Genomic DNA, 23295 nt, shown 5'->3' with positions numbered 1-23295 from the left:
CCCAGAACTGGACACAGGGCTCCAGCCGAGGCCTCATCAGTGCCGAGTGGACTGGGGCAATTACCTTCCGTGTCTTATATACAACGTTCGTGCTAATACATCCCAGAACGACATTAGCCTTTTTCGCAACTGGCACTGCATCCCACTGTTGCCTCCTATTCAATTTGCGATCCACTATAACCCCAGATGCTTTTCGGCAGTGCTACACCTAGCCAGTTATCCCCCATTAGATAGGTCTCGTTTCATTTTTGCTTCCTGCGTGGAGTACTTTGCACTTGTTTTTATTGAATTTCATTTGGTTGATTTCAGAGCAATTCTCCAATTTGTCAAAGTGGTTCTGAATTCTAAATCTGTCCTCCACAGTTCTTGCAACCCATCCCAGCTTGGTGACATCTGCAAATGTTCTGAGTATACTCTCCAATCCATTATACAAGGCATTAATGAAAATATTGACTAGTCCCATGACTGATGCCTGTATAACCCCACTAGATAGGCCCTCCCAGTTTGACAGCAAACCATTGATAACTACTCTTTGAGTGTCATCTTTCAACCAGTTGTGCACTCACTTTATAGTAATTTAATTTAGACCACATTTCCCTAATTTGCTTATGGGAATGTCATGAGGGACTGTGTTAAAAGCCTTATTAAAATCAAGATATAGCATATCTGCTGCTTTCCCTCTATCCCGTAAGTCAGTTACCCTGTCAAAGAAGGGAATTAGGTTGGTCTGGCAGGCTTTGTTCTTGGCAAACCCATGCTGGCTGTCCCTTATAACCCTATTATCCTCTAGGTGCAAACTGGTTGTTGAATCATGATAACTTCCCAGGTATCGAAGTTAAGCGTGTTGGGGGTACAGAGAAGCAGGAGATGTACATTCAATCAGGTGTCTCAGCTCTGCCATCTTCCTTATCCATGGCAAAAATCCTAATCCACTGAACAAAGTCCTGTGGTTTAAATGCACTTTTAGGACCTTTGATCATGGTTCCTCTGGAGAGTTCAGAAATTATCCTCAGGAAATTAACCAAGTATTTCAAGATTCCTTGTGAGGTGGAGAAACTCCAGTATAACTTTAGAGAAGCTGAGACGCCTGCTAGCAAAGCAGGAGAAGATCTCTGGGAATGCAGAGCTTCTCTGATTGCCCCTAGCCTCTGATGGTCTTTAATGTTGCTGGACCCTCCTGCTAATGAGAGAAGTGACAGGTGTTCGACTGATCCCTTCCCTTTGTCTTTTAGGGGGGGAAATCGGACAATTTCAGAAAAATAAAAAATGAAGTTTTATTTTTAAAAAAGCCACTTGGAAAAAAGTTTGAAAAATGTTGACAAGCTTTAGCTGGAATCCATTTCTTCTCTAACACGCCCGGTTCTCCTGCTTGAAGCATAGACATTAGACATGGAGAAAGACCTTCTCGTTTGCCTTTGTCCAGTGCAGTGCAGGGCCGGCTCCAGGCACCAGCTTACCAAGCAGGTGTTTGGGGCGGCCTCTCGGGAGAGAGGCAGCAGGTCCAGGTATTCGGTGGCAATTCGGCGGAGGGTCCCTCACTCCCGCTCGGAGCGAAGGACCTCCCGCCGAATTGCTGCCGATCGGGGCGGCAAAAACCCTGGAGCCGGCCCTGGTGCAGTGACAGATTCCATCCCTTCCTCACAAAGGGATCCCTCTGTACGGCACCGGTGAGAGTTGTGCTCCTGAGGTCCACCCCAAGCTTTCCTTTGCTCAGTGTCAGCTCCTTACCCCTCGCTGTGCCCCCGGGACAGGCTGGTGGGATGGTCTGGAACGTGTAGCAGTGCTGGCTGCTGCTCAGAGCCCCAGCCCCTTGCAGCGTTAGCGTGGATGGGTCGTTACAAACCATATTCCAGCCTGAATGACTTCATGCAACTGACCGCACACTTTGAGCTAGAACAGCCCTACCGTGCAGGGGAAGCTGTTTCACCCACAGTGACATGGGGTCATTTAGTGGGACTGTAATAACCCAGTGTTGTACCTCCCGTACCCAGCAGAGTAATGCAGGGCTGGTGTCTCCTTTAGCTCGAGGCGAGTCCTTTGTGAAGAAGCACCGGGAGCAGCTCCGTCGTCGGATGAGAGTGATCTATCCCATCCTGGCGCGCTTACGGGACATAGAGGCAATGAACAGTGATGAAGAGGAGGAGGTGCTTAGTATGCAGAACAAACAAAAGGTGATGAACGAGGCCTTACTGCAGCTGGTTGAGCGGAAAGGAGCTCGGGCCCAAGAAGAACTCTACCAGAGTCTCAGAGAGACGGACCCTTACCTTGTACAGGACTTGGAACAATCCAGCTAGGGCCTGGAGATCCCGCTGACAGCCACCTGTGCTCCCGGCAGCTGCCCCTGCCAGTCTGGGGTGTGAACATATTCTTCCCTTTGTTACTTACGCAGCATCATAAAGCTGGTGTGATACGAGGAGCTTTTCATCACTGTGACCTTTAGGCCACCGCTACCGCTCGCTCTTCCTTGGTCTCTCAGCATTTCTTCTTGGGATCTACCTGCTCTCATCTTCTCCCACTGACAGTCTGGGGGAGCATTTCCTTCTGTCCTCTAGACAAAATAGGAGTCTTAGGCTCCCGGCCGTCAGTACCTTGTAGACCCCTTTGTGCGAGGTTTCTGCATGTCTTCTCCTTAGAGACTGAAGAAGGGGTTGCATCTTTCCAAACATACAGCCGATCTCTCAGTTAACCAAGCTTTATTTGGAATGAAAGAGAGGAACATTTTTAAATAAATCATTTTTTCTCATATCCAAATGTTTGCCTCAATTTTAGAAAAGTGTTTTTCCTGTTTCGTTGCAGAAAAGGAGGAAGACAAGGAAAGTTCTGACATGATCCAGCAGACAGATTAGCCTTCTGCCCATGTCCTGCCCCAGAGAACCTACGCTAGAGCTGACCTCCTTGGTCTGGCCCAGCACCCACCCCCCTGTGTGGGACCATCCCCATGCCTTTCAGAGCCTCACTCTTCAGTAGAACTGTAGCGGGTGGTTCCCCGCTCCTGCTGGGAAGGGCTTAAAACAGCCCTGGCAGAGGGCTGCAGCTGAGCTGATTGGGGAAGCAGCCACAGCTGGGCCACGCCCCATCAGGCCACAGCTGGCCTGGATAAAGAGGCTGTGAGCCAGGAGCCTCTCTCTGCCTTCAGAGGGAGAAGGGCCTGGCTGCAGGGAGCTAGACACAGGGTACCTGAGTGGAGCAGGGCCGGGGAAAGGCTGAGGAGCTGGGGAGCTCCAGCCTGGAAAGCCCCAGGCTGCAGCCTAGCAGAAGGCCAAGGGGTACTGGGGGTTGCAGAGGGCAGCCCAGGGCTAGGTCAAGGCAGCAGGTCCAAACCCAACCTTGCTGATGATGAGTGGCCTATACTGCAGTCTGCCCCAGGGAGCGGGGGCTAGTTGGACACTGGCAGTGGCCTTATCCTGAGGCGAGGTAGGGATAGTAGGTGGGGGATCCCCTGGGAGGGAAGACCCTGAGAGAAAGGGGTTACTGCCAGGGGGCAGCACCCCAGCTAAAAGGGCACCGGGGTCCAGGGAGGGACACGGGGGCCAGAGGACAGGCGGATCACCAGTCTGCAGATGGTGCTCCAGGATGCTGGAAGAGCTAATTCCCAGAAGAGACCAGCAGGAGGTGTCGCAGGGGTGAGTCTGCACCTCTACAAGAACAAATGGCCTTTTACCCACGGAGAGACTCTGTTTCCTATTTCACAGTCCTTCATCTCTGGAAAGATCCTGCTGGCTCCTCTCCAAACCCAGCCCATCCAGCTCAGAGGGGCAGGGCCGGCTTTAGAAAGAGCGGGGCCCGATTCCTGGGGGCGGGGCTTGCGGCAAGCCCCGCCCCCAGGAATCGGGCCGCGTTCCGGCCAGGGCTCCGGCCAGGGTCGCGGGGTTTGGGTCCGGCCCGGAGCCGACCTGCGGGGGCCGGAGCCGAGCCGAGCCGCGGAGGCGGGCCGGCCCGGAGCCGAGCCGAGCCGTGGGGGCTGGGCCTGGCCAGAGCTGAGCCACGGGGGCCGGGCTAGGCCGGAGCCGAGCCGGGTCAGAGTCGCTGAGGCCGGGGGTGCTCGGCTGGCGCACTCTGCCAGAACTGGGGCCAGAGTGAGCTGCTTGGCCGGGGCTGGACTGGGCCGCGCTGCGCCTCCCCGGAACCCTTCTCGCGCCCCCCGCCACCCCAGCTTACCTGGGGCTGCCAGCCTGCCTGCCCGCCCCTGCTTCTTTTCAGACTTCCCGCAAACCTCTGATTCGCGGGAAGCAGGGGCGGGGGAGGAGCAGGGGGCAGAGCGTGCAGGGGAGGGGAGGAGGGAGAAGTGAGCTGGGGGCGGGGTGGAGAGCTGCGGCACGGGGCCCTCTTAGAGCTGAATCGGCTGAATCGGCCTAAAGCCGGCCCTGCAGAGGGGTACTGGGCTAGGCCACTGGTGATGGTTGGGGCTATTGTGAGAGTGTTTTAATGGCCGCTTTGCTGCACCTTGATGGGTTTGTCCTGTGGCCTTTAAGGCCTGGCTGTCTCCCCCGGAGCGCTTTCACAGAGAACGTATCTCCCCTTCTTCTGTTTGGTTTACAGTAAGAAAATCATTCCTAGAATTAAGTTTAGCAGAGTCTGTCCCTCCTACATCTACCGTATAACCCCTGGCTGCTCCGTGGGGATACCCTCGCACCGAGAAGCCCCACCTTGTAGAGGGCAGAGCTTTCTTGTCCTAGGGACTCCCGAGATAACCTGGTATCAATACTACACACCTGCGTGACCTTCTGTCACCGCTCTGGTTGGGCTGCCCCTTCCAGTCACCCCCTGCTCTGCTGTGAGGGAATCCAAGCCTCTGTCCCTGAATCCCGGGTGTTTTAAGCCTCCAGAGCCTGAACGGAGTCCAGCCACTGCCCAGTCATGGGGTGCGTAGGCCCGCTGCTGCCGTGCAGATCTGCAGTCTAACGCGCCCTTCTCAGAACTGGAACCTGCTCTCCAGCTGCCTCGCCCCGGCCTCAGTGTTAACCCTTCAGGTACTTAAACACACCCTCTTCCCAGAACTCCACCCCAAGGCGGGAAGCGTCTGGTTTACACTCTCTCTCTCTCTCTCTCTCAGCAGCACACAAGCAGTTGTAAGCAAATAACACACAGACACTTGGACAAGCACCGAACACAATTGCTGTTTTATACCCCAAAGAGTACAAATCACTTAGACACACCAACCATCCTACCCACAATGCCCCTCCCTAGCTCAACCTTCCCTTAGAAGTCTTGGGGGCCACCTGGGCTCAGGGAGGAAGGTAGGTAGGGTTCCCCCGCCTCATCAGCCTTCTCCATGTTGGGTGGCTGCTCCTTCTCCTCTTGAGCTAGTGACAAACCAGGAAGCTCAGCTCCTCCCTCTGTATAACTTTGAATCCCCTCTGTCAGGTGACATCCTGCCAGCCTCAACACCTGACCAAACCCCCTAGTAGGTGGCCGCCATAGGAAAACAACTGCTCTGCTAGCCCAGTTCCTCTGATGGGGGGGGAGGGGCACGCTATTGGTTAGAGCAATTACATATCAATGGCCAAGCATTTTAAGTCAAGGACCCTCTTGTGTTATTCTTTCCCCACCCGCATTTGCAATTACAGCCCAACATGGAGGCAAATGGACCACAGCGAATACAAAGGGCTGCATATTCAAAATGCAGTTTGCAGCTTGGTAAAGATACAGGGTTCATAAGCACACACACACACTTCACAAACGGTTCAGGCAGAAACCCAAACAATCCCATTTTCCCTCTGGACTAGAGCCGTGCTTTCTCCCTGCGCCTAAAGGCTACTTCTTAGACTACAACCCCTGGTACAGAATACTTAGTGACATGGGATTTCACAAGCACATCACCCCTGTGCTACCCTCAATCCATTGTCTTCCGACACAATGCCCTGTCGAGTGTAGGATCGCCTTATTTGAAAGGTGCTAAATGGTCATGGCAACGGACAGGTGAAGGATTTCAAGCACCACCGACCACTCTGCTCCTCTGGCACAACCAGATTGCACATTGCAAGGGTGACGCCTGTTTGTGCGGGAGCTAGAGCACGCTTGGGAGCCAGCTCAGGTCAGTGGAACAAATTCCTGCAGGAGCCAAGAACCACCACGCCCCTCCCCCGTCTGACCCACCTGCTCAGCACACTGCGCTGAGAAGTGCACAGGCCCATCAGCTTTTCTCGCTTCTTGAAGTTTTACTTTCTTCCTTGGCAGGGGCGGCTCTAGTTTTTTTGCCGCCCCAAGCACAGCAGACAGGCCGCCTTTGGCGGCTTGACTGCAGAAGGTCGGCCGCTCCCGCAGCTTCGGCGTACCCGCCGAATTGCCACCGAATCTGCAGGACCGGCGGACCTCTCGCAGGCATGCCGCTGAAGGCTGCCTGACTGCCGCCCTCGCAGGGACCGGCAGGCTGCCCCCCGTGGCTTGCCGCCCCAGTCAGGCGCTTGGAGCGCTGGTGCCTGGAGCTGCCGCTGTTCCTTCGGTACAGAATGCGCAGGTGCCATTAGCCGTTTTCTCTCTCCTTGGAAGGTCTCAGGTGGTGATGAGCACGGTATGAGCTCTGATTAGAACAGATGCACAGAGGATCCTCCACCTGGATTGCTGAATTACAGCAGTATGGTGGCAGATCTGCAGTCTAACGCGCCCTTCTCAGAACTGGAACCTGCTCTCCAGCTGCCTCGCCCCGGCCTCAGTGTTAACCCTTCAGACTCCCCGGTAAGGCAGGCTGGCCTAGGGCTTGCTTCACCCGGGGTCCCTGGGAGCTGGGGCTCTGCTGGGAGCAGAGAAGATCCCTAAATCCGGAGAAAGGGGACGGGGGGGCTCTGAGGAATCCACGGCCTGGGTCTGTACATCTCTGCACAACGTGGGGCTCAGACATTATGGCGCATGAACCCACTGGGAACTCTGCAGCCGCTGGCGGGGCCCAGGGCACAATCTTTATTAGAGAGTTGAGTGGCAAGGTGAGTGCCCTGGACGTGTGTTGGGAGGACACTGGGGTGGATCTGAAGAGGAGGGTGTTAGAAAAATACATTTTCAACGACGATGTTGACAGGTTTAGACTGAGATTCGCAGGCAGACAGCTGGAAGTTGCCAGGAGCCTGGGTCACCAAGGGCTGACCAATCACTGCATTCTCCATGTGGTTCGTCGCTGTAAGTGCGGGGCGATGATGGGAGGGTCAGCAGGGAGGGGAGTGCGGGAGATGCGACTGGATGGGGTGGGCAGGAGAGTGGATGATCGGGGGGAGGAGGGAGAAGCTGCGTGGTGTTGTCCTTACGAGGGGCTGGTGACGGCCTTTACCAAGGGGACGGATTGGCTGAACTGAAGGAAAGCACAACCAGGATCGCTGAATGAAGAGCCAATAGATTTTACTGCCCAGGGCGCATCTCCAGGGAATGTCTGAGCTTTAACAGCATCCGGATCATTCCCGCAGGGAGACCCCCAGTGAGACCCAGAGCAACTCAGGGGGCCAGGCAGGGCCGGGGTGATCCTACTGGTAATTGCTTATCCAGGAGACTTTATGTGGGTTCTTTCTTAGATTTGTTATTTTGCCAAATAAAAGCCACCCAGGCTGATGGGCTGCAGCTGCTCTGTGTGGGTGGGGGTGGAAGAGAATGGCACTGGGGGGGGCGGGGCTGCAGGAAAGGAGAAGGGTCACTAGGCACCCTGCTCCTAGAGGTGGGGGGAGGCCATGTCTGGACAGCTCAGAACATGCACACATGGGGCAGGAGGGAAGGAGGAACCTGGGCCTTGCCCCTCCCTCCATGCAAATGAGGCGAGAATGGAAAGCCCCTCCCCAGCAGTCAGGGTGGGGGGCAGTAATGCAGGATGCCCCATCCCGGCCGGGTGGGGGATGAGAAGGTGGTGGTGCCCCCTCTTAGCAGCAGGCAGGAAGGTGCAGCGGTGGGGCAGAGCTCGGCTCCCAGAAGCCAGGAGAGGAAGAAGAAGGAAAACCCCTCCTCCCACAGACCAGGAGTGGGTTCCTAGGGGTCGATTCCAAGGCCCGAAGGGACCATTGTGATCGTCTAGTGTCAGACCTCCAGTAGCACACAGGCTGTCGAACTGCCCCACAATAATGCCTAGGGCGGAGTTTTAGAAACAGCCAACAGCCAATCTTGGGTTTAAAATGGCCAGTGATGGAGAATCCACCGCTACTCTTGGGAAATTGTTCCGACGGTTAATTACTCTCACCGTTGTAAATTTGTGCCTTCTTTCATTATCTGGACCAGCTAAGTTAAAAATATCTAATTTTGGTAGCTTCTGTTAAGATCCTCCCGAGATACTAGAGGTATATGATGAGACTATATTATCTGTTTATTCCCCAAATATGGAACAGAAATATTTATTGAACACTTCTGCCTTTTCTCCATTATTATTGATAATTCTACCATGTCCCTCTTGTAATGGGCCAATACCATTGTCAGGATTCTTTTTGTTTTTAATGTATTTAAAAAACTCCTTTTTATTGTTCTTATCTCTGCCATAGATGTTGCCGTGTGTCCTTTTTCTTCCCTTAAGAATTTTCTACAATTCCTAACCTCTGATTTATATCCATTACTATCAGCTTTCCCTTTCTTCTGTTTGTTGTGTATTATTTTTTTATTTTGTATAGTTGCCTTCACATCCCTCTAAAGCAGGTTGGTTTTTTTAAAACCAGTACGGCCTTCTTTCTAAACTGTGCCTTTTTGGGCATCTAGTAAGGTGCTCTTAAATGATTCCCAATTATCATTCACATTTTGCTGATTAAATTCTTCCTCCCAGCTGATTTGTCTCATAATTGTTTTTAGCTTTGTGAAATTGGCCCTATTAAAGCAGCAAGGATATATATTACCCGTCTGGACTTTGCTTTCACATTATAAACGTGATCAGATCGTGATCACTTGCATAAGGAGACGGTGGGATTGAATAGACACTCAGGCTCCACCTAGGAGGGGTGGGGTTTGTTCACTAGTGGGAGGAGCTTAGGTACTGTTTTCACCACTAACAGGCAGCAGCCCACCCCATAGTCTCTCTATCCAGTCAGAGAGCAGCAAATCTGCAGGGTAATAATTTTACGGGTCTCACCCTGCTGCCCCAGCAGGCTAGAAATAGCAGAGCCTCAGTAGGTGGGGGAGGGACAAAGCCATGTGAGACATAATATGGCAGCAAAAGGCTTCTTTCTAAAGGCGCTGAGAGCAGGACTGGGACAGTGGGGAAAGGTGGGAGAGGGATACTTCTCCGCAGGGGGTTGAGGGTCCTGATCTCACTCTCCGATGTTTGTTTTGCAGTGTCCGGTGGTGGTGATATAAGCTCCCTTCCTCCAGGTAAGAAAAGCTGCCGTTTTTTCCCACTTTAAATGTTTTCCCTTTAAAACAGCCGCGCAGGGGAGAGAGCAACAGGCTGGATCCTGGGTCTGCAGGGACAGATCGAGGAAGGCTGGCTATGCTCTAGAGGACTGAATACAGAGTTAAGAGTCAAAAAATGGGCTCTCTTCCCCCACTCTGCCACTGATTTGCAGTATGGCCTTAGGTGTGTCACTGCCTCTCACCTCTACTCACTTCCCCATCTATAAAATGGAGACAGCATCCTAGACCAAGCCCTGGCGGCGGCGTTAGTGCAGCAGACAGGCAATACAACGTTAGTCTGTGGGAGGGCAAAGGAGTTATGGGGTGGGATCAGGGATGGCGCTGGCGTTACCAACACAAACGCTGGGCGCTAGGGTGCAAACTGCTCTCTGGATGTCCAGTCTGTGTCGGGTTATTTCCCAGAACATGATCTCAGATGATAGTGGTTTCTCTGCTATTCCAGTCTTTCACTTTCCTGCTGTAACTGGACAAGGCAGAGAGGAAGCCCAGCCACCCCATTCGTCATCTCCAGACAAAGCAGAACCTGAGGAACAAACACGTAAGGGGCCTCAAAAAATTATAATTGGGCAATGCAGAAATAAAACCTCCAGACAAAACAATGAAACGCTCACAAGAAAATAACAGAAGCTCTGGAGTAGCCTCCTGCTAGTGCAATACCAGGCTGTCCCAGTAGGAGGTGCTGCAGAAGCACTGGCTGTGAGGGAGCCCCCAGGTACTCAAGTCTCAGCCTCTCCCAGGCAGAAGGGTGGTAGAAACACTGGCTGTGGGGAGCCCCCACTACCTCCAGGGTTCATTGCGAGGTGAGGGTAGACTGTGATATTCTACCATCCTCCTCCCACAACCAAGGGCACCAAAATCTTTGTTGAAGTGGGGAGGGCAACAGGTGCTGGAACTGGCTCTAGAAACGCAAATATCACCGGACAGATACAGTTTTTAATATGTGATGTTATCTGTGTTCCCTCTCTAGGAGAAGCAAGAAGAGCAGTGGCTGCGTGTAGATACTCTGCCGTGTTAAAGGGAAAATGCAAGAGGTGTATCGGAAAGGTAAGGGGCTGTTTTCTCATAGTTAAAGACATGTCAGCTAGTTTAACAGTTCCCATTGGGGGACAGAAAGGAAATGTCACAATAATGGAGGTCAGGAGAACAGGAATTGCCAACCTGGATCAGACCTGAGTGAGCCTGTCTCTGAGCATGGCCACTGCCAGGTGCTCCGGAGGATGAAGAACCCCACAGGAGGCATTTGTGAGGTAATCTGCCCCCACATTAGGACTCATCCTGGTCCCTAATAGTGAGAGAGTGATCTAAGCCCTGAAGCACAAAGTTTAATATCCCTGCCAATATTTTTATGAGAAAGACCAGGTGGGGGAGGTAATATCTTTTATTGGACCAACTTCTGCTGGTGAGAGAGACAAGCTATCAAGCTACACACATTGCTCTTCTTCAGGTCTGGGCAAAGAACTCAGAGCAGGGTAACAGTTAAAAAGAAGGTGGAACAGATTGTTTAGCCATAAGTAGGGAGCACATATTGTAAGGGATCATTCAAGGTGGAGTGGCCTGTTAACACCTCTGCAGTGATAGGATAAAAGTGGGGGTTTTAGTGGGTTACAGATTGTTGTAATGAGCCATAAATCCACTGTCTGTTCAGTCCATGATTTTTAGTGGCCAGCAGAGTTATGAATTTAAGCTCCCAGGCTTGTCTTTTGAAAGAGTTGCGCAGGTTACCTTTGAGGGCGAGGACTGATAGATCAGATATAGAGTGATCCCACAGGTGAGAAGATGTTTCTGCCTTTTATCGTTTTCCTGTGTAAGTTCTTTCCAGAGTGCAGTGGTTGTCTGGTTTCACCCACATAGTTGTAATTGGGGCATTTAGTGCACTGGGTGAGGTACACCACACGTTAGATCCTACACATGCCTATCATATGGATCTTGAAAGGTGTGTTCTGTGGGGTGTTGATCATTGAAGTAGTGGAGATGTCTGCAGGTTTTGCATCTGTTGTTCTGGCAGGGTCTGGTGCCGCTTTAAGTTGGTGTGTCCTGGTCTGTGGGGAACTTGCTTCTGATGATGAGCCTGGAGAAGTTGGTTTGAAGGCTAGAAGAAGGGGTTCCGGAAAGATTTCTGTCAGGATGGGTTCCCCATCGAGTATGAGTTGTCGTTATTTGATGATATCTCACATGGTTTCCATTGTGGGGTCATAGTCAGGGCTGTCCCTAGCCATTTGGGTGCCTTATGTAGCCCCCTCGCGGGGGGGCTGTGTGGGGCCCCAGCCCCCCACCCAGGGTCTGCGAGGCAGGAGCTGTGGGGGGGCACTTTTGGGGGCCCCACAGGCCCAGAGTGGCCCGGGAGGTTAGCGGGGAGCCGGGAGCAGCTCGCTCTGCTTCCCTTGCCCCAGCCCCAGCCATGTCGTTCGGGGAAGGGAGCTTGGAGGAAGGGATCCCCTCACACACACACACTGGGTTGCTCCGCCAGTGAGTGCGGGGGGGACCTTTCCCCAACCCCCCCGAGCGACATGGCTGGGGCCTCGTTGCTCTGCTTCCCGTCGCCGGTGAGTGCGGGGGGCGTCCTTTCCCCAACCTACCTGCACTCACCGACGGCGGGAAGCGGAGCAGAGCTGGCGGAGCAGAGCGGGCTGGGGCCAGGTTGCTCCACTTCCCGCCGCCGCCGGTGAGTGTGGGGTCGCTGGGGGAAGAGGTGGAATGGGGGCAGGCCGGGGGCGGAGGAGGGGGGAAGGGTAAGAGGTGGGGCGGAGGGAGATGTCCGGGGCCCCGCACCCACCCTAGGGATGGCCCTGCCCCTTGTAGTGGGCGCAGCCCACGGGGGGGGCCGGCCAGGGGATAGGGCTGGTCGCCGGGGCTGGTGCCGCCGCTGGTGCCGCCGCGTATGCAGCACGCAGCAGCCTAGGGCACCATGAAATTTGGGGCAATTTGATTCCCCACATTTCATGGTGCCCTACGCAGCTGCGTATGCTTCGTATGCCTAAGGATGGCCCTGGTCATAGGTGACAGCTAGGGGCATGCAGTTGGAGGAGGTTTTATTGCTGTGTTGAAGCAGGTTCTCTTGGGGCATTTGGGTCCATTCCATGATGTGATCTACTTCTCTGGTGGAGAGTCCTTCTTTGGTGAAGGAGGTTTTGAGTGTATTAAGGTGCATATCCCGGACTTTCTCCTCGGCTCATATTCTGTGGTATCTGAGTGTCTGCTGTAGATAGCACATATCTTGATGTGTTGCGGGTGATTACTGGATCTATGAAGGTAGGTGCAGTGATCCGTGGGATACAGTTGTCTGTAGGGTTCCATTGTTGAAGCTGATCGTGATGTCCAGGACGATGCTGGTGTGGAGCTGTTCCAGAGAGAGTTTAATGGAGGGGTGGTGGTTGCTGAAGTTGTGGTGGAAATCCATCAGGGAGTTTAAGTTGTCTGACCAGAGGATGAAAATATCATTGATGTGTCTCAGGTATATCATTGGTTCTGTGATGCATTTGTCCAGAAATGCATCTTCAAGGTGGCCCAGGAAGAGATTGGCATATTGGGGAGACATCCTCACACCATGGCTGTTCCCATGGTTTGTACAGTGTTTGTTGTGGAATGTAAAATTGTTCTGGGGGAGGATGAAATGGATGAATCTGACGATGTGTTTGGGGAGGATCTCTGAGACTGTCCATTGTCATGTAGATATTTGAGGCCAGGAGCTATGCTGTCACATTGCAAGGGATGTTGGTTTATAGGGAAGTGACATCCATTGTGGCAAGGCTGGTGTTCTGAGGGAGGCTGTTAATGTTGCGGAGTTTGTGGAGGAAGTCGGTTGTGTACTGGAGGAAGCTGGCTCTTCGTGTGGTGAGTGGTTTGAGGTTGGCTCCTCTGAGTCCTGATATTCCTTCATAGAATCATAGAATATCAGGGTTGGAAGAGACCTCAGGAGGTCATCCAGTCCCACCCCCTGCTCAAAGCAGGACGAACCCCAACTAAATCATCCCAGCCAGGGCTTTGTCAAGCCTGACCTTAAAAACCTCTAAGGAAGGAGTTTCCACCACCTCCCTAGGTAACCCATTCCAGTGCTTCACCACCCTCCTAGTGAAAAAGTTTTTCCTAATATCCAACCTAGACCGCCCCCACTGCAACTTGAGACCATTGCTCCTTGTTCTGTCATCTGCTATCACTGAGAACAGTCTAGACCAGGGGTCTCAAACACGCGACCCGCGGAGCTCCCCACACGCCCCCCCCGTTACTTCCTGTCGCCGCCAAACTCCCCTCACCCCCGCCCCCCGAGTTATTTTCTGTGCCCGTTAAGCTCCCCATGCGCTGCTCCCCAATGTTTGGGGCACCTGCCCCCCCCCCGCGCTCCCCCCTCCCCCAGAGTGTCTCCCAGCCCCCACTTGCTGCCTCCTCACTGCCCCGGAGCCTGGAGCCTGCAGCACATGGTGACTCAGGAGCCTGCAGCGCACTTGAATCCGCTCTGCTCTGCAGGCTGCCGGCTTCCAGCAGGTCCTAGTGTCCCTCCTCACTAGGGCCAGGGCAGACTGCCCTTCCCCTGCCCTTCTGCCCTAGTCCTGAGCCTGTCTCTTCAGTGAGGTGCTGCCACCCTCGAGTCGCTCTAGGTAAGCGGCGCCAGGCCGGAGCCCATACCCTGCACCCCAACCCCCTGTCTGGAGCCCCTTGCCACATCCCACCCCCTCCCACACCCCAACTCCCTGTCCTGAGCCCCCTGCCACACCCTGCACCCCAACCCCCTGCTGCACCTCTCACCTCTCCTGCACCCCAACTCCCTGCCCTGAGCCCCCTGCCGCACCCTGACCCCCTGCCGCACCCCACACCCCTCCTGCACCCCACAGCCCAATTCCCTGCCCTGAGCCCCCTGCTGCACACCTCCTGCACCTCAACTCCCTGCCCTGAGCCCCCATCACACCCCGCACCCCTCCTGCACCCTAACCCCCTGTCTGGAGCCCCTGCCACATCCCACACCCTCCCGCACCCCAATTCCCTGCCCTGAGCCCCCGCCGTACCCTACACAGCTCCTGCACCTCAACTCCCTGCCCTGAGCCCCCATCACACCCTGCACCCCTCCTGCACCGCCTGGGGGCAGAGAGGGGGCAGAGTTGGGATGAGGACTTCGGGGAAGGGGTTGGAATGGGGGCAGGGAAGAGGTGGGGCAGGGGTGGGGCCTCATGGAAGGGGTGGAGTGGGGGCGGGGCCGGGGGCAGCAAGGGGTGGGTGTCAGTGATGGTGGTTTGGAATCTTGATGACTCCCATTAACCAGGACCATTGTCTGCAGATGGCTGTGTTTTACCTGTGAGTCTTCCTGTATATGTGTGTACTCGCAAGTGGGCAATGAAGTTTTACAATGACATGTGATCATGTCACCTGAACTGGAATCCATCTTTAACATGGTGTTTTTCCATTGAGAAGGAGGGGGTGGGAACCCAGAGAGGGACAAAGGATTCCCGCCTTTTGCAAAAGATATATAAGGGTGTGGAACAGAACAAAGGGGAGGAGCCATCATGAGGAATCCCCTAGCTACCACCTGAGCTGGAATAAGAGCTGTACCAGGAGAAAGAATTGTGCCCAGACCTGGAAGGTGTCCAGTCTGAGGAAAAAACTTACTGAAGCATCTCTGAGGGTGAGATTATCTGTATTCAGTTTGATTAGACATAGATTTGCGTGTTTTATTTTATTTTGCTTGGTGACTTACTTTGTTCTGTCTGATACTACTTGGAACCACTTAAATCCTGCTTTCTGTATTTAATAAAATCACTTTTTACTTATTAATTAACCCAGAGTATGTATTAATACCTGGGGAGGCAAACAGCTGTGCATATCTCTCTATCAGTGTTATAGAGGGCAAACAATTTATGAGTTTACCCTGTATAAGCTTTATGCAGGGTAAAACGGATTTATTTGGGTTTAGACCCCACTGGGAGTTAGGCATCTGAGTGTTAAAGACAAGCACACTTCTGTGAGCTGCTTTCAGGTAAACCTGCAGCTTTGGGGCAAGTAATTCAAACCCTGGGTCGTTGTTGGAGCAGATGGGAGTGTCTGGCTCAGCAAGACAGGGTGCTGGGGTCCTGCGCTGGCAGGGAAAGCAGGGGTAGCAGTGGTCTTGGCACATCGGGTGGCAGCTCCCAAGAGGGTTTCTGTCACAACCGTCTCCAGAAGTCTCCCCCTTACCCCTGTTCAAATATTGCAACAACCTAGGAAATTAATACATACAAATCTTGATTGTGAAGCTTTTAAGTCTGCTACACACATAACACACCTGACATAAACCCACAACAGCAAGGAAATGTTACGCTCGGCCCCCTTTTTTGGAGCTTGTGGAGCTGTTTCTTTGTTTCACAACCAAGTTTCCTGTGTATTAATAAATAATAGATCCCACATTTTTGTTAGCAGCTTGGCCAATTTTTTCTTCTATTCCTTCAGAACTCTCAGACAAAACCTTCTAGAGAAGCGCGACGCAAGGAATCCATGGCTTCTCTTACTGTTCCAATGCCCAGCATTGCTCCAACTTCCTGTACTTTGGTGACTCACTGGACTGTCACAGGCTTCCTGCTTTGGAGCATCTTCAAGGATTTCTTGTTGGTTGTTGTCTTTGTTAATTCTTCTCCAGTTCCCCCTCAGCCCTTCCAGTGTCCATCTAACCTTTACCTGCCCTAGATGATGCTCAGGCCTCACTCAGGCTGGATTGCTGGACACCTCTTCTACCTGCAATTCTGTTCCATTTTCAGTCTGAGCTCTGCTCTGCCAGTATCATGAACTGTTACATCCTAAGGATACGTCTACACGGTGATCAGAAACCCGCGGCATCGACTCTCAGAGCATGGTCAGCTGCCTCGGGCTCACGGGGCTCGGGCTGTAGGGCTAAAAATAGCAGTGCAGATGTTTGGGCTGGGACTTCAGCCTGGGCTGTGAGACCCTCCCCCTTGCTGAGCCAGCCTGGGCTGTGAGACCCTCCCCCTTGCTGAGCCAGCCTGGGTTGTGAGACCCTCCCCCTTGCTGAGCCAGCCTGGGAGCACCTAGCAGCAGAGAAATGGCACATGGGGCTTCTGGGACAAGCAGAATCCAGCTGGTTAACACGTTGCCAGGCTCTGCAGCGATGGGACAGGGAACTCGGTGCGTTACCGTAACTGGCAGAGTCCACGTCTCACGAGGAGTCACCGTTATGAAGCCCCTAGTTACGGGAACTCGCTGTCTTTCAGATCCTTCCAGAGGTAACGCCAGAGATTGTTCCAGGCACAGAGGAGAACAGGACCGTCTACAGGTAGGAACTCCAGCGTGCTGCAGGATGTGGCCTTAGAAGCCCTGTCCAAGCCTGACGTCTGCGTTTTCATTGTGCCCCCAGAGCTCGCATCCCCAGCGCTGGCTCCTTCCGCTGCTCCGAAACGGGGCTTGGCTTTGAGGTGAGCGCAGCAGTGACCGTCGAGTACGAATACGGCTCCTGGGCGGAGAGTCTGAGCCCGTCTGCCCGGCAGGAGTGGATGGTCGCCGGCCCCCTGTTCCACATCAGGGCCGAGCCCAACACGGTGCGAGCCGTGCACCTCCCCCACTTCGTGTGCCTTGCAGGTAGGGCAGAAACGGGGCGTCACTGGGCTCGATGCTGGAGTCAGGGGCTGATGGCGGCTTTGAGCCACAGTCTGCAGCCAGTGGGGCTGGGGGGTCCTGGAGCAGTGGGGGAGTGCTAGCCCCAGGGGCCTCTGCGTTGTGCCCTCCGCTCCCCTCCCAGCTCCTGCTCCAGGTCGGCTCCACCACAAGGGGGGACTGTGCCTGGGCCTGCTCCGGGGAGCAGGCAGCCGAGAGGAAGGCTCCTGGCTGCCTCTCCCTCCTCCTCCTCGCTGTGCAGGGCCAGGCACAGTCCAGCCCAGTTCGGGTGAGGATCCCCCACCCTGACGGGAGTGTGGCTCCCCCTGCGGGGGATGGTGGGTAGATCTCCAGCGCCTGAGGGTCAGACAAGTGCCCGTCACACAGGAGTGCAAGGACCCCCTGGGGCAGGAGAGGAGGGGGTTGAGGGGAGCCCGTGGCAGGAGGTGGTTCCATGCCCAGTGCACACCCAGTGGACAGGCTGGGCTGGGGAGAAGACCCAGAGGAGATTCAGGCCATTGTGTCCCTGTCCCTGGTTCTCCCTTCCCTGGCCTTCCACCTCTCCGTTTTTCTGTCTGGATCTCGCAAGCTTTATTTCCCACCATCAATCCCTGGGCTGGTGGTTCCCTTCAGGGGGACTCTTCTGTGTGATATCCCAGAGCGCTCCCAGCTGCTTCCACGCTTCCTCCCTCCAGCTCTCCTGATCTCCCCTCGCGGGCCATTCCCTGCCTCTGCCCCTGTGCCCAGACCCACGGCTTCCCCTTCTCTCTCCTACTCAGGGGGCAGCGTCCCTTGTTTTGATTCCCTCCCTTTGGTTTCCTTCTCGTTGTGCTTTTGTTATCTCTCCTGTCTCTTAAGCCTCCCATGCGACCCCTTCCCTGGGTACTCTTCTCCCAGCCCTCACCCCACGGCCGTCCTTACCCATACGCAAACTACACGGCTGCGTAAGGCACCAGGAAATTTGGGGCACCAAATGGTCCCAAATTTCCTGGTGCCCTACGCAGCTCCGGCGGCCAATACAATCCCCAGCTGGCTGAGCTGGCCAGGAAAGCTGCCCCCGCTCCCGCTCCCGCCCTGCCCCCATTCCACCCCTTCCCCAAAGCCCCCACCCCTGCTCTGCCCCCACCCTGACTCTTCCCACCCCTGCTCTGCCCCAGCCCCGCCTCCACTCCACCCCTTCCCCTGAGCTACATCCCAGGGGACTGCAGCAGGGGTCGGGCCCGCCCTGCACTCACCGGGCAGCAGGAAGTGGAGCGAGCTGGCTCGTACTGGCAGCTGGCTTTCCCCCTGCCCCACAAGCCTGCTCCTGCCGCCCCCCACAGACCTTGGGCACAGCCCCACCCCCTGCAGAAGCCTGGGGAGACACACACCCCCACAGAGGCCTGAGGGAGACCACAATGTAGGGTTACCATATTTCCACAATCAAAAAAGAGGACACTGGGGGGGAGGAGCCCCGCTCTAGCCCCACCCACCCCCTCAGAATCCCCCCCCGCTCCTTGTCCCCTGACTGCCCCCTCCTGGGACCCCTGCCACTAACTGCCCCCTAGGACCTCACCCCCTATCTAAGCCTCCCTGCTTCTTGTCCCCTGACTGCCCCCTCCTGAGAACCCCCCACCCTAACTGCCCCCCAGGACCCTACCCCTTACCTGTCCCCTGACTGCCCCGACCCTTATCCACACCACTACCCCATATCCACACCCCCTCCCCCAGACAGACCCTGGGGACTCCCATGCCCTATCCAACCGCTCCCCGCCCCTTGACAGGACCCCCAGAACTCCCGACCCATCCAATCCCCCCTTACTCCCTGTCTCCTGACTGCCCCCCTCCAGAACCCCTCTGCCCCTTCTCCACCCCTGGCCCCCTACCGTACCGTACCGTACCGTGCGGTGCGCTGGGCAGCAGGGGAGGAGGAGGAGGGAGGAGCTTGAGAGCTGCCTGGCAGGTGGCGATCTGAGAAGGGCAGGGGGGAGAGAGAGGAGGGGAGGGGAGGAGCTCTAGATCCCAGCCGGAGGGGGAAGTGGAGGAGGGGCTCTGGCTGCCAGAGCCCCCTGCGAGTGGCAGGATCCGGCCAGCTGCCCTGTCAGCCGTGCCTAGGGTGACCAGCTGTCCCGATTTTATAGGGACAGTCCCGATTTTGGGGTCTTTTTCTTATATAGGTTCCTATTACCCCCCCACTCCCTGTCCCGATTTTTCACATTTGCTGTCTGGTCACCCTAGCCGTGCCCCACTCTGCATGGGGGGGAAATCCCGGACATTTTTAGACATTTACAAATTCCCCCCGGATGCTATTTTTAACTCAAAAATCCGGACATATCCGGGAGAATCCGGACGAATGATAACCCTACCACAATGTCTAGGGACGGCCCTGCCTCACCCGGCTTTCTCCCAGTCTGTTCTTCCTCCCCCTCCCTTTCCTTCCCTTCCCCTTCTCCTCACTCCATCCGTCTCTCTGCACCCCATTCGATGGCAGGGCTGTGCAGGGCCTGAGGTTGTTTATACTTGTAAGGCGTCTGGAACGGCTGTTGTGTGTTGGTGTGTGTCATTGTACAGATACTGCCAGCTCAGGGTGTTTCAATCTCATTCTCCTAGTTCTCCTAACTGCACGCAGAAGGGATTTAAGTTCATGCCAAATCGCCCATTTTGAAGCTGGCCACATGACCCTGGAAACTCCAACGAGAATCCATCTCTTCCAAGTTGTCCTGGAGAATCCCAGCTTCTCCCAGCTCGGCGTGCTTTGGAGAAAGATACGTTCGACCGTAACGTTTATTCCCATCCATTCCCTTGTGCTGATCTACCGGGCACTCAGGGCTGCAGACATAACTCTCCACCTCTACCTGATACCCAACGACCACTCACTCAGGAAGGTAAAACCACAATCCCATTTATATGGTGTGCCCAACACCAAGATTGCTGGGACACTGCACAACCACAGAGTGAGAATGAACCACATCAATACACCCAAACAGCCAAGCACATAGTGAAACGCCAGGCAGCACGGCATCGTTCAGAGCGGAAAGGGCAGAGACGTACACGCTAACTGTCACTGAAATAGAAGACACCTCGGCAGCCAGGTTTTCCTGTGTTTTTAATAGTGGTGCGTGATGGGCTGGGGCACGTACCCAGGGGGAGAGAGTTGCGCTCCCGAGGGATGCACAGCACTCGCTGACATGAGGCATGTGGGTGGGACCCCAATGGATAGGGCAGTGGTTCTCAAACTTTCGTACTGGTGACCCCTTTCACACAGCAAGCCTCTGAGTGTGACCCCCCCTTATAAATTAAAAACACTTTAATATATATTTAATACCATTATAAATGCTTGAAGGCAAAGCGGGGTTTGGGGTGGAGGCTGCCAGATCGTGACCCCCTGAGGGGTCCCGACCCCCAGTTTGAGAACCCCTGGGATCAGGGGTCTCACAGCACAGATACCTTATCTGTTGGGGGAGGCTCAAACAGGAGGTGAAGATCAAGAGAACTGTATTGTTGGTGTGACCAAGCTTCACGGGGCACCATATGCAGCAGTGGACAGGTAGGAATAGCTCAGGGCCGGGCTTGCCGTGGTGTGATATCCACACCACTCAGCCACATAGTGATTCCTGAAGCTAAAGGCCAGGTCCCCAAGCACCCACTAGGAGGTGCTGTTCCCTCCAGCAGCCTCATTCCCCGCCCTGGGCTATTCCATGTAGAACTGAGCTTCCGAGCAATGAAAAATCTTCTTTACAAAATGTCACCCTGGGGCACGGGAGAGTCCAGGTTAAAATGAAAACTCTGAGCGAGGGGATGGGGGGATTAGGTTGGCAGCTAGAACTCAACATTAGCTACACTGGCTGCGACCACATGGTCACTGTAAGAACCCCAGGAGCCACCCCCACATTGCCTGTAGATCCCATAGCCTGTTATCACTATGGAAAATACACACACATTAAAAGAACAGTGTTAAGGTTGCAACGTCAATCACCCACTAATTGGAGAATGCCAGAATTAAGATTGTGGTTTGCAGCCTTCTCTCTGCTCCCTTGCTCTATGTATTGTGAGAGTCTTTCCTTGTATTTGATCGCATCCTATTTTTAAGTAGAAGCAGAGGCCTCCATCTTTTCAGTAAAAAGCAACAGAGAGTCCTGTGGCACATTTAAGACTAACAGATGTATTGGAGAATAAGCTTTCGTGGGTGAATACCCACTTCGTCAGACGCAGCGTATTCACCCATGAAAGCTTATGCTCCAATACATCTGTTAGTCTTAAAGGTGCCTGTCATGGAGTCCCCGGGCGATGCTCTGGAACTGCTCCCCACAAAGCCAGTCAGGACTTTGGGGAGCCTCCTCTCCCTCGGAGCAGACTGTCTTCAGGGCAAGAAGCTCACACGGCTTCACCTCCTGGGTCTCTCCTGGGAGCATTCAGCATATGCCCTTCCGTGCGCTTCCCACAGCGAGTCCACCCAGGCAGGATCCTGGGGAAACCAAAGGGTTCTGCACCCCCACTTCGCAGTCAGACGTGACTCTCAGCCAGCCAGTAAAACAGAGGTTTATTAGATGACAGGAACAGGGTCTAAAACAGAGCTTGTAGGTACAGCGGCGAACGGGACCCCTCGGCCGGGTCCATTATGGGGTTCAGAGAGCCAGACACCCACGTCTGCCCTCACTCCTAGTCCCCAGGTAGCTCCAACTCTGAAACCCCCTCCAGCCCCTCCTTCTCCCGGCTTTGTCTCTTTCCTGGGCCAGGAGGTCACCTGATCTCTATGTTCACCTTTAGCTATTTCCTTGCAGGGCGGGAAGGGGCCCTGGCCATTTGTTGCCAGGGAGACACAGTGTCAGTGATTTATGCACATCGGGGGGAGGGATAGCTCAGTGGTTTGAGCATTGGCCTGCTAAACCCAGGGTTGTGAGTTCAATCCTTCAGGGGGCCACTTAGGGATCTGGGGCAAAATCAGTACTTGGTCCTGCTAGTGAAGGCAGGGGGCTGGACTCGATGACCTTTCACGGTCCCTTCCAGTTCTAGGAGATGGGATGGGATATCTCTCCATTGGCCTTTCCCCACCACCTAGAGACTTAAGAAATGTGTAGGGGAAACAGAGGCACCCACACAGTATTCAGAGGAAACATTAAGAACAGTCCCACTTTGTCACAGTGCCATAGGACTCTTTGTTGCTTTTTACAGATCCAGACTAACACGGCTACCCCTCTGATACTTGACATCTTTTCAGTGGTGATCAGGTTTGTCTGAGGAAACACTTCCTGAGAGTGAGGTCTGGTAGGATCTCCAAGAGGTTCCCAGCAGGGAAATGGTGACAGTCCCATCACCTGTGTTATTTTTGACTGGGCTGGACCGGATCCCAGCCGAACGTAGTGTAGGGAATATGCCTGCTTTGGCTGGAGAATGGCCAAGGTGACCTCACAGGCCTTTTCCCTTTCCAACTCGAGATGCTCTGAGTGAAGACGGAGCTGGCTGTGGGTCAGAGGTTCCTGTTTGTATCTCTCAGAAATGACAATGCTTGACATTTACAGGCCATTGAAGAAGAAGAAACCAAGTGGGAGTCAAAGCTCGTTCCCAAACCTCCTCAGACCAGTGCGCTGTACTTTGGATCTCAGTATGAGGTGTCTGGTACATCAGAGCTAAAGATAACACCTGACGTAAGTAGGATTGTCCTCTACTTCCACTGAGGCATCAAAACGAGCTGAACAATTCATTATTATTATGCATTAGTTGTATGGTGGTAGTGCCCAGGACCCCCTTGTGCCAGGTGCTGTACAAACACAGAACAAAAAGATGGACCTGCCCCAAAGAGCTTCCAATCTAAGTATAAGCCAAGAGACCACAATGGACACAGCAGACAATGGGCATCGTTCACTCCTGCTCTTGGTGGAGGTGGGAGACTCTCATAAGTCATTTTATCTTTACTGCAGCACCTGGAGCTCTGCTATAGAAGCCCCGCAGACCAGCAGTCCTATATTGAGCTCTACATGACGGATATGGAGGAGGAAATCAAGCTTCACATGAAAGACAGAAAAGATGGGAAATTGGTTTGGAAGACGTTTGTGAGGCCAGGTAGGATCACACGTAAGACGTTGAAGCAGAATCATAGAATATCAGGGTTGGAAGGGACCTCAGGAGGTATCTAGTCCAACCCCTGTTCAAAGCAGGACCAACCCCAACTAAATCATCCCAGCCAGGGCTTTGTCAAGCCTGACCTTAAAAGCCTCTAAGGAAGGAGATTCCACCACCTCCCTAGGGAACCCATTCCAGTGCTTCACCACCCTCCTAGTGAAATAGTGTTTCCTAATATCCAACCTAGACCTCCCCCACTGCAACTTGAGACCATTACTCAGAACTTCTGGGCAGCTGATCGTGGTGACTGAAGCTCATACAATTGCTGAAATGTCGGGCTGGAAGGGACCTTGAGAGGCCATCAAGTGCAGCCCCCTTTGCTGAGGC

At 54.1% G+C, this 23295-nt stretch overlaps 1 protein-coding gene and 1 long non-coding RNA gene across 2 annotated transcripts; one reads left to right on the top strand and one right to left on the bottom strand.

Annotated features, from left to right (window-relative positions):
• Nucleotides 1-2273: 2273 nt before the first annotated feature.
• LOC135979503 (uncharacterized) lies at nucleotides 2274-5017 on the bottom strand. Its single transcript, XR_010596799.1, has 2 exons — nucleotides 4713-5017; nucleotides 2274-2691 (listed from the first exon to the last, which is right to left on the bottom strand). It is a non-coding gene; the product is annotated as an uncharacterized LOC135979503 (long non-coding RNA).
• Nucleotides 5018-6683: 1666 nt separating this feature from the next.
• LOC135979502 (NACHT, LRR and PYD domains-containing protein 1a-like) lies at nucleotides 6684-23273 on the top strand. The gene is made up of 9 exons (XM_065579837.1): nucleotides 6684-7110; nucleotides 9226-9261; nucleotides 9746-9841; nucleotides 10271-10347; nucleotides 16491-16552; nucleotides 16634-16854; nucleotides 19459-19733; nucleotides 22368-22493; nucleotides 22767-23273. The coding sequence occupies exons 1-9, from the start codon at nucleotides 6840-6842 to the stop codon at nucleotides 22980-22982; spliced, it is 1380 nt and encodes a 459-aa protein (XP_065435909.1). The 5' UTR covers nucleotides 6684-6839; the 3' UTR covers nucleotides 22983-23273.
• Nucleotides 23274-23295: the final 22 nt, after the last annotated feature.

This window comes from Chrysemys picta, unplaced genomic scaffold, assembly GCF_011386835.1.
Source record: "Chrysemys picta bellii isolate R12L10 unplaced genomic scaffold, ASM1138683v2 scaf924, whole genome shotgun sequence".
Lineage (NCBI taxonomy): Eukaryota > Metazoa > Chordata > Testudines > Emydidae > Chrysemys > Chrysemys picta.
This window is presented reverse-complemented; position numbering and strand designations above follow the sequence as displayed.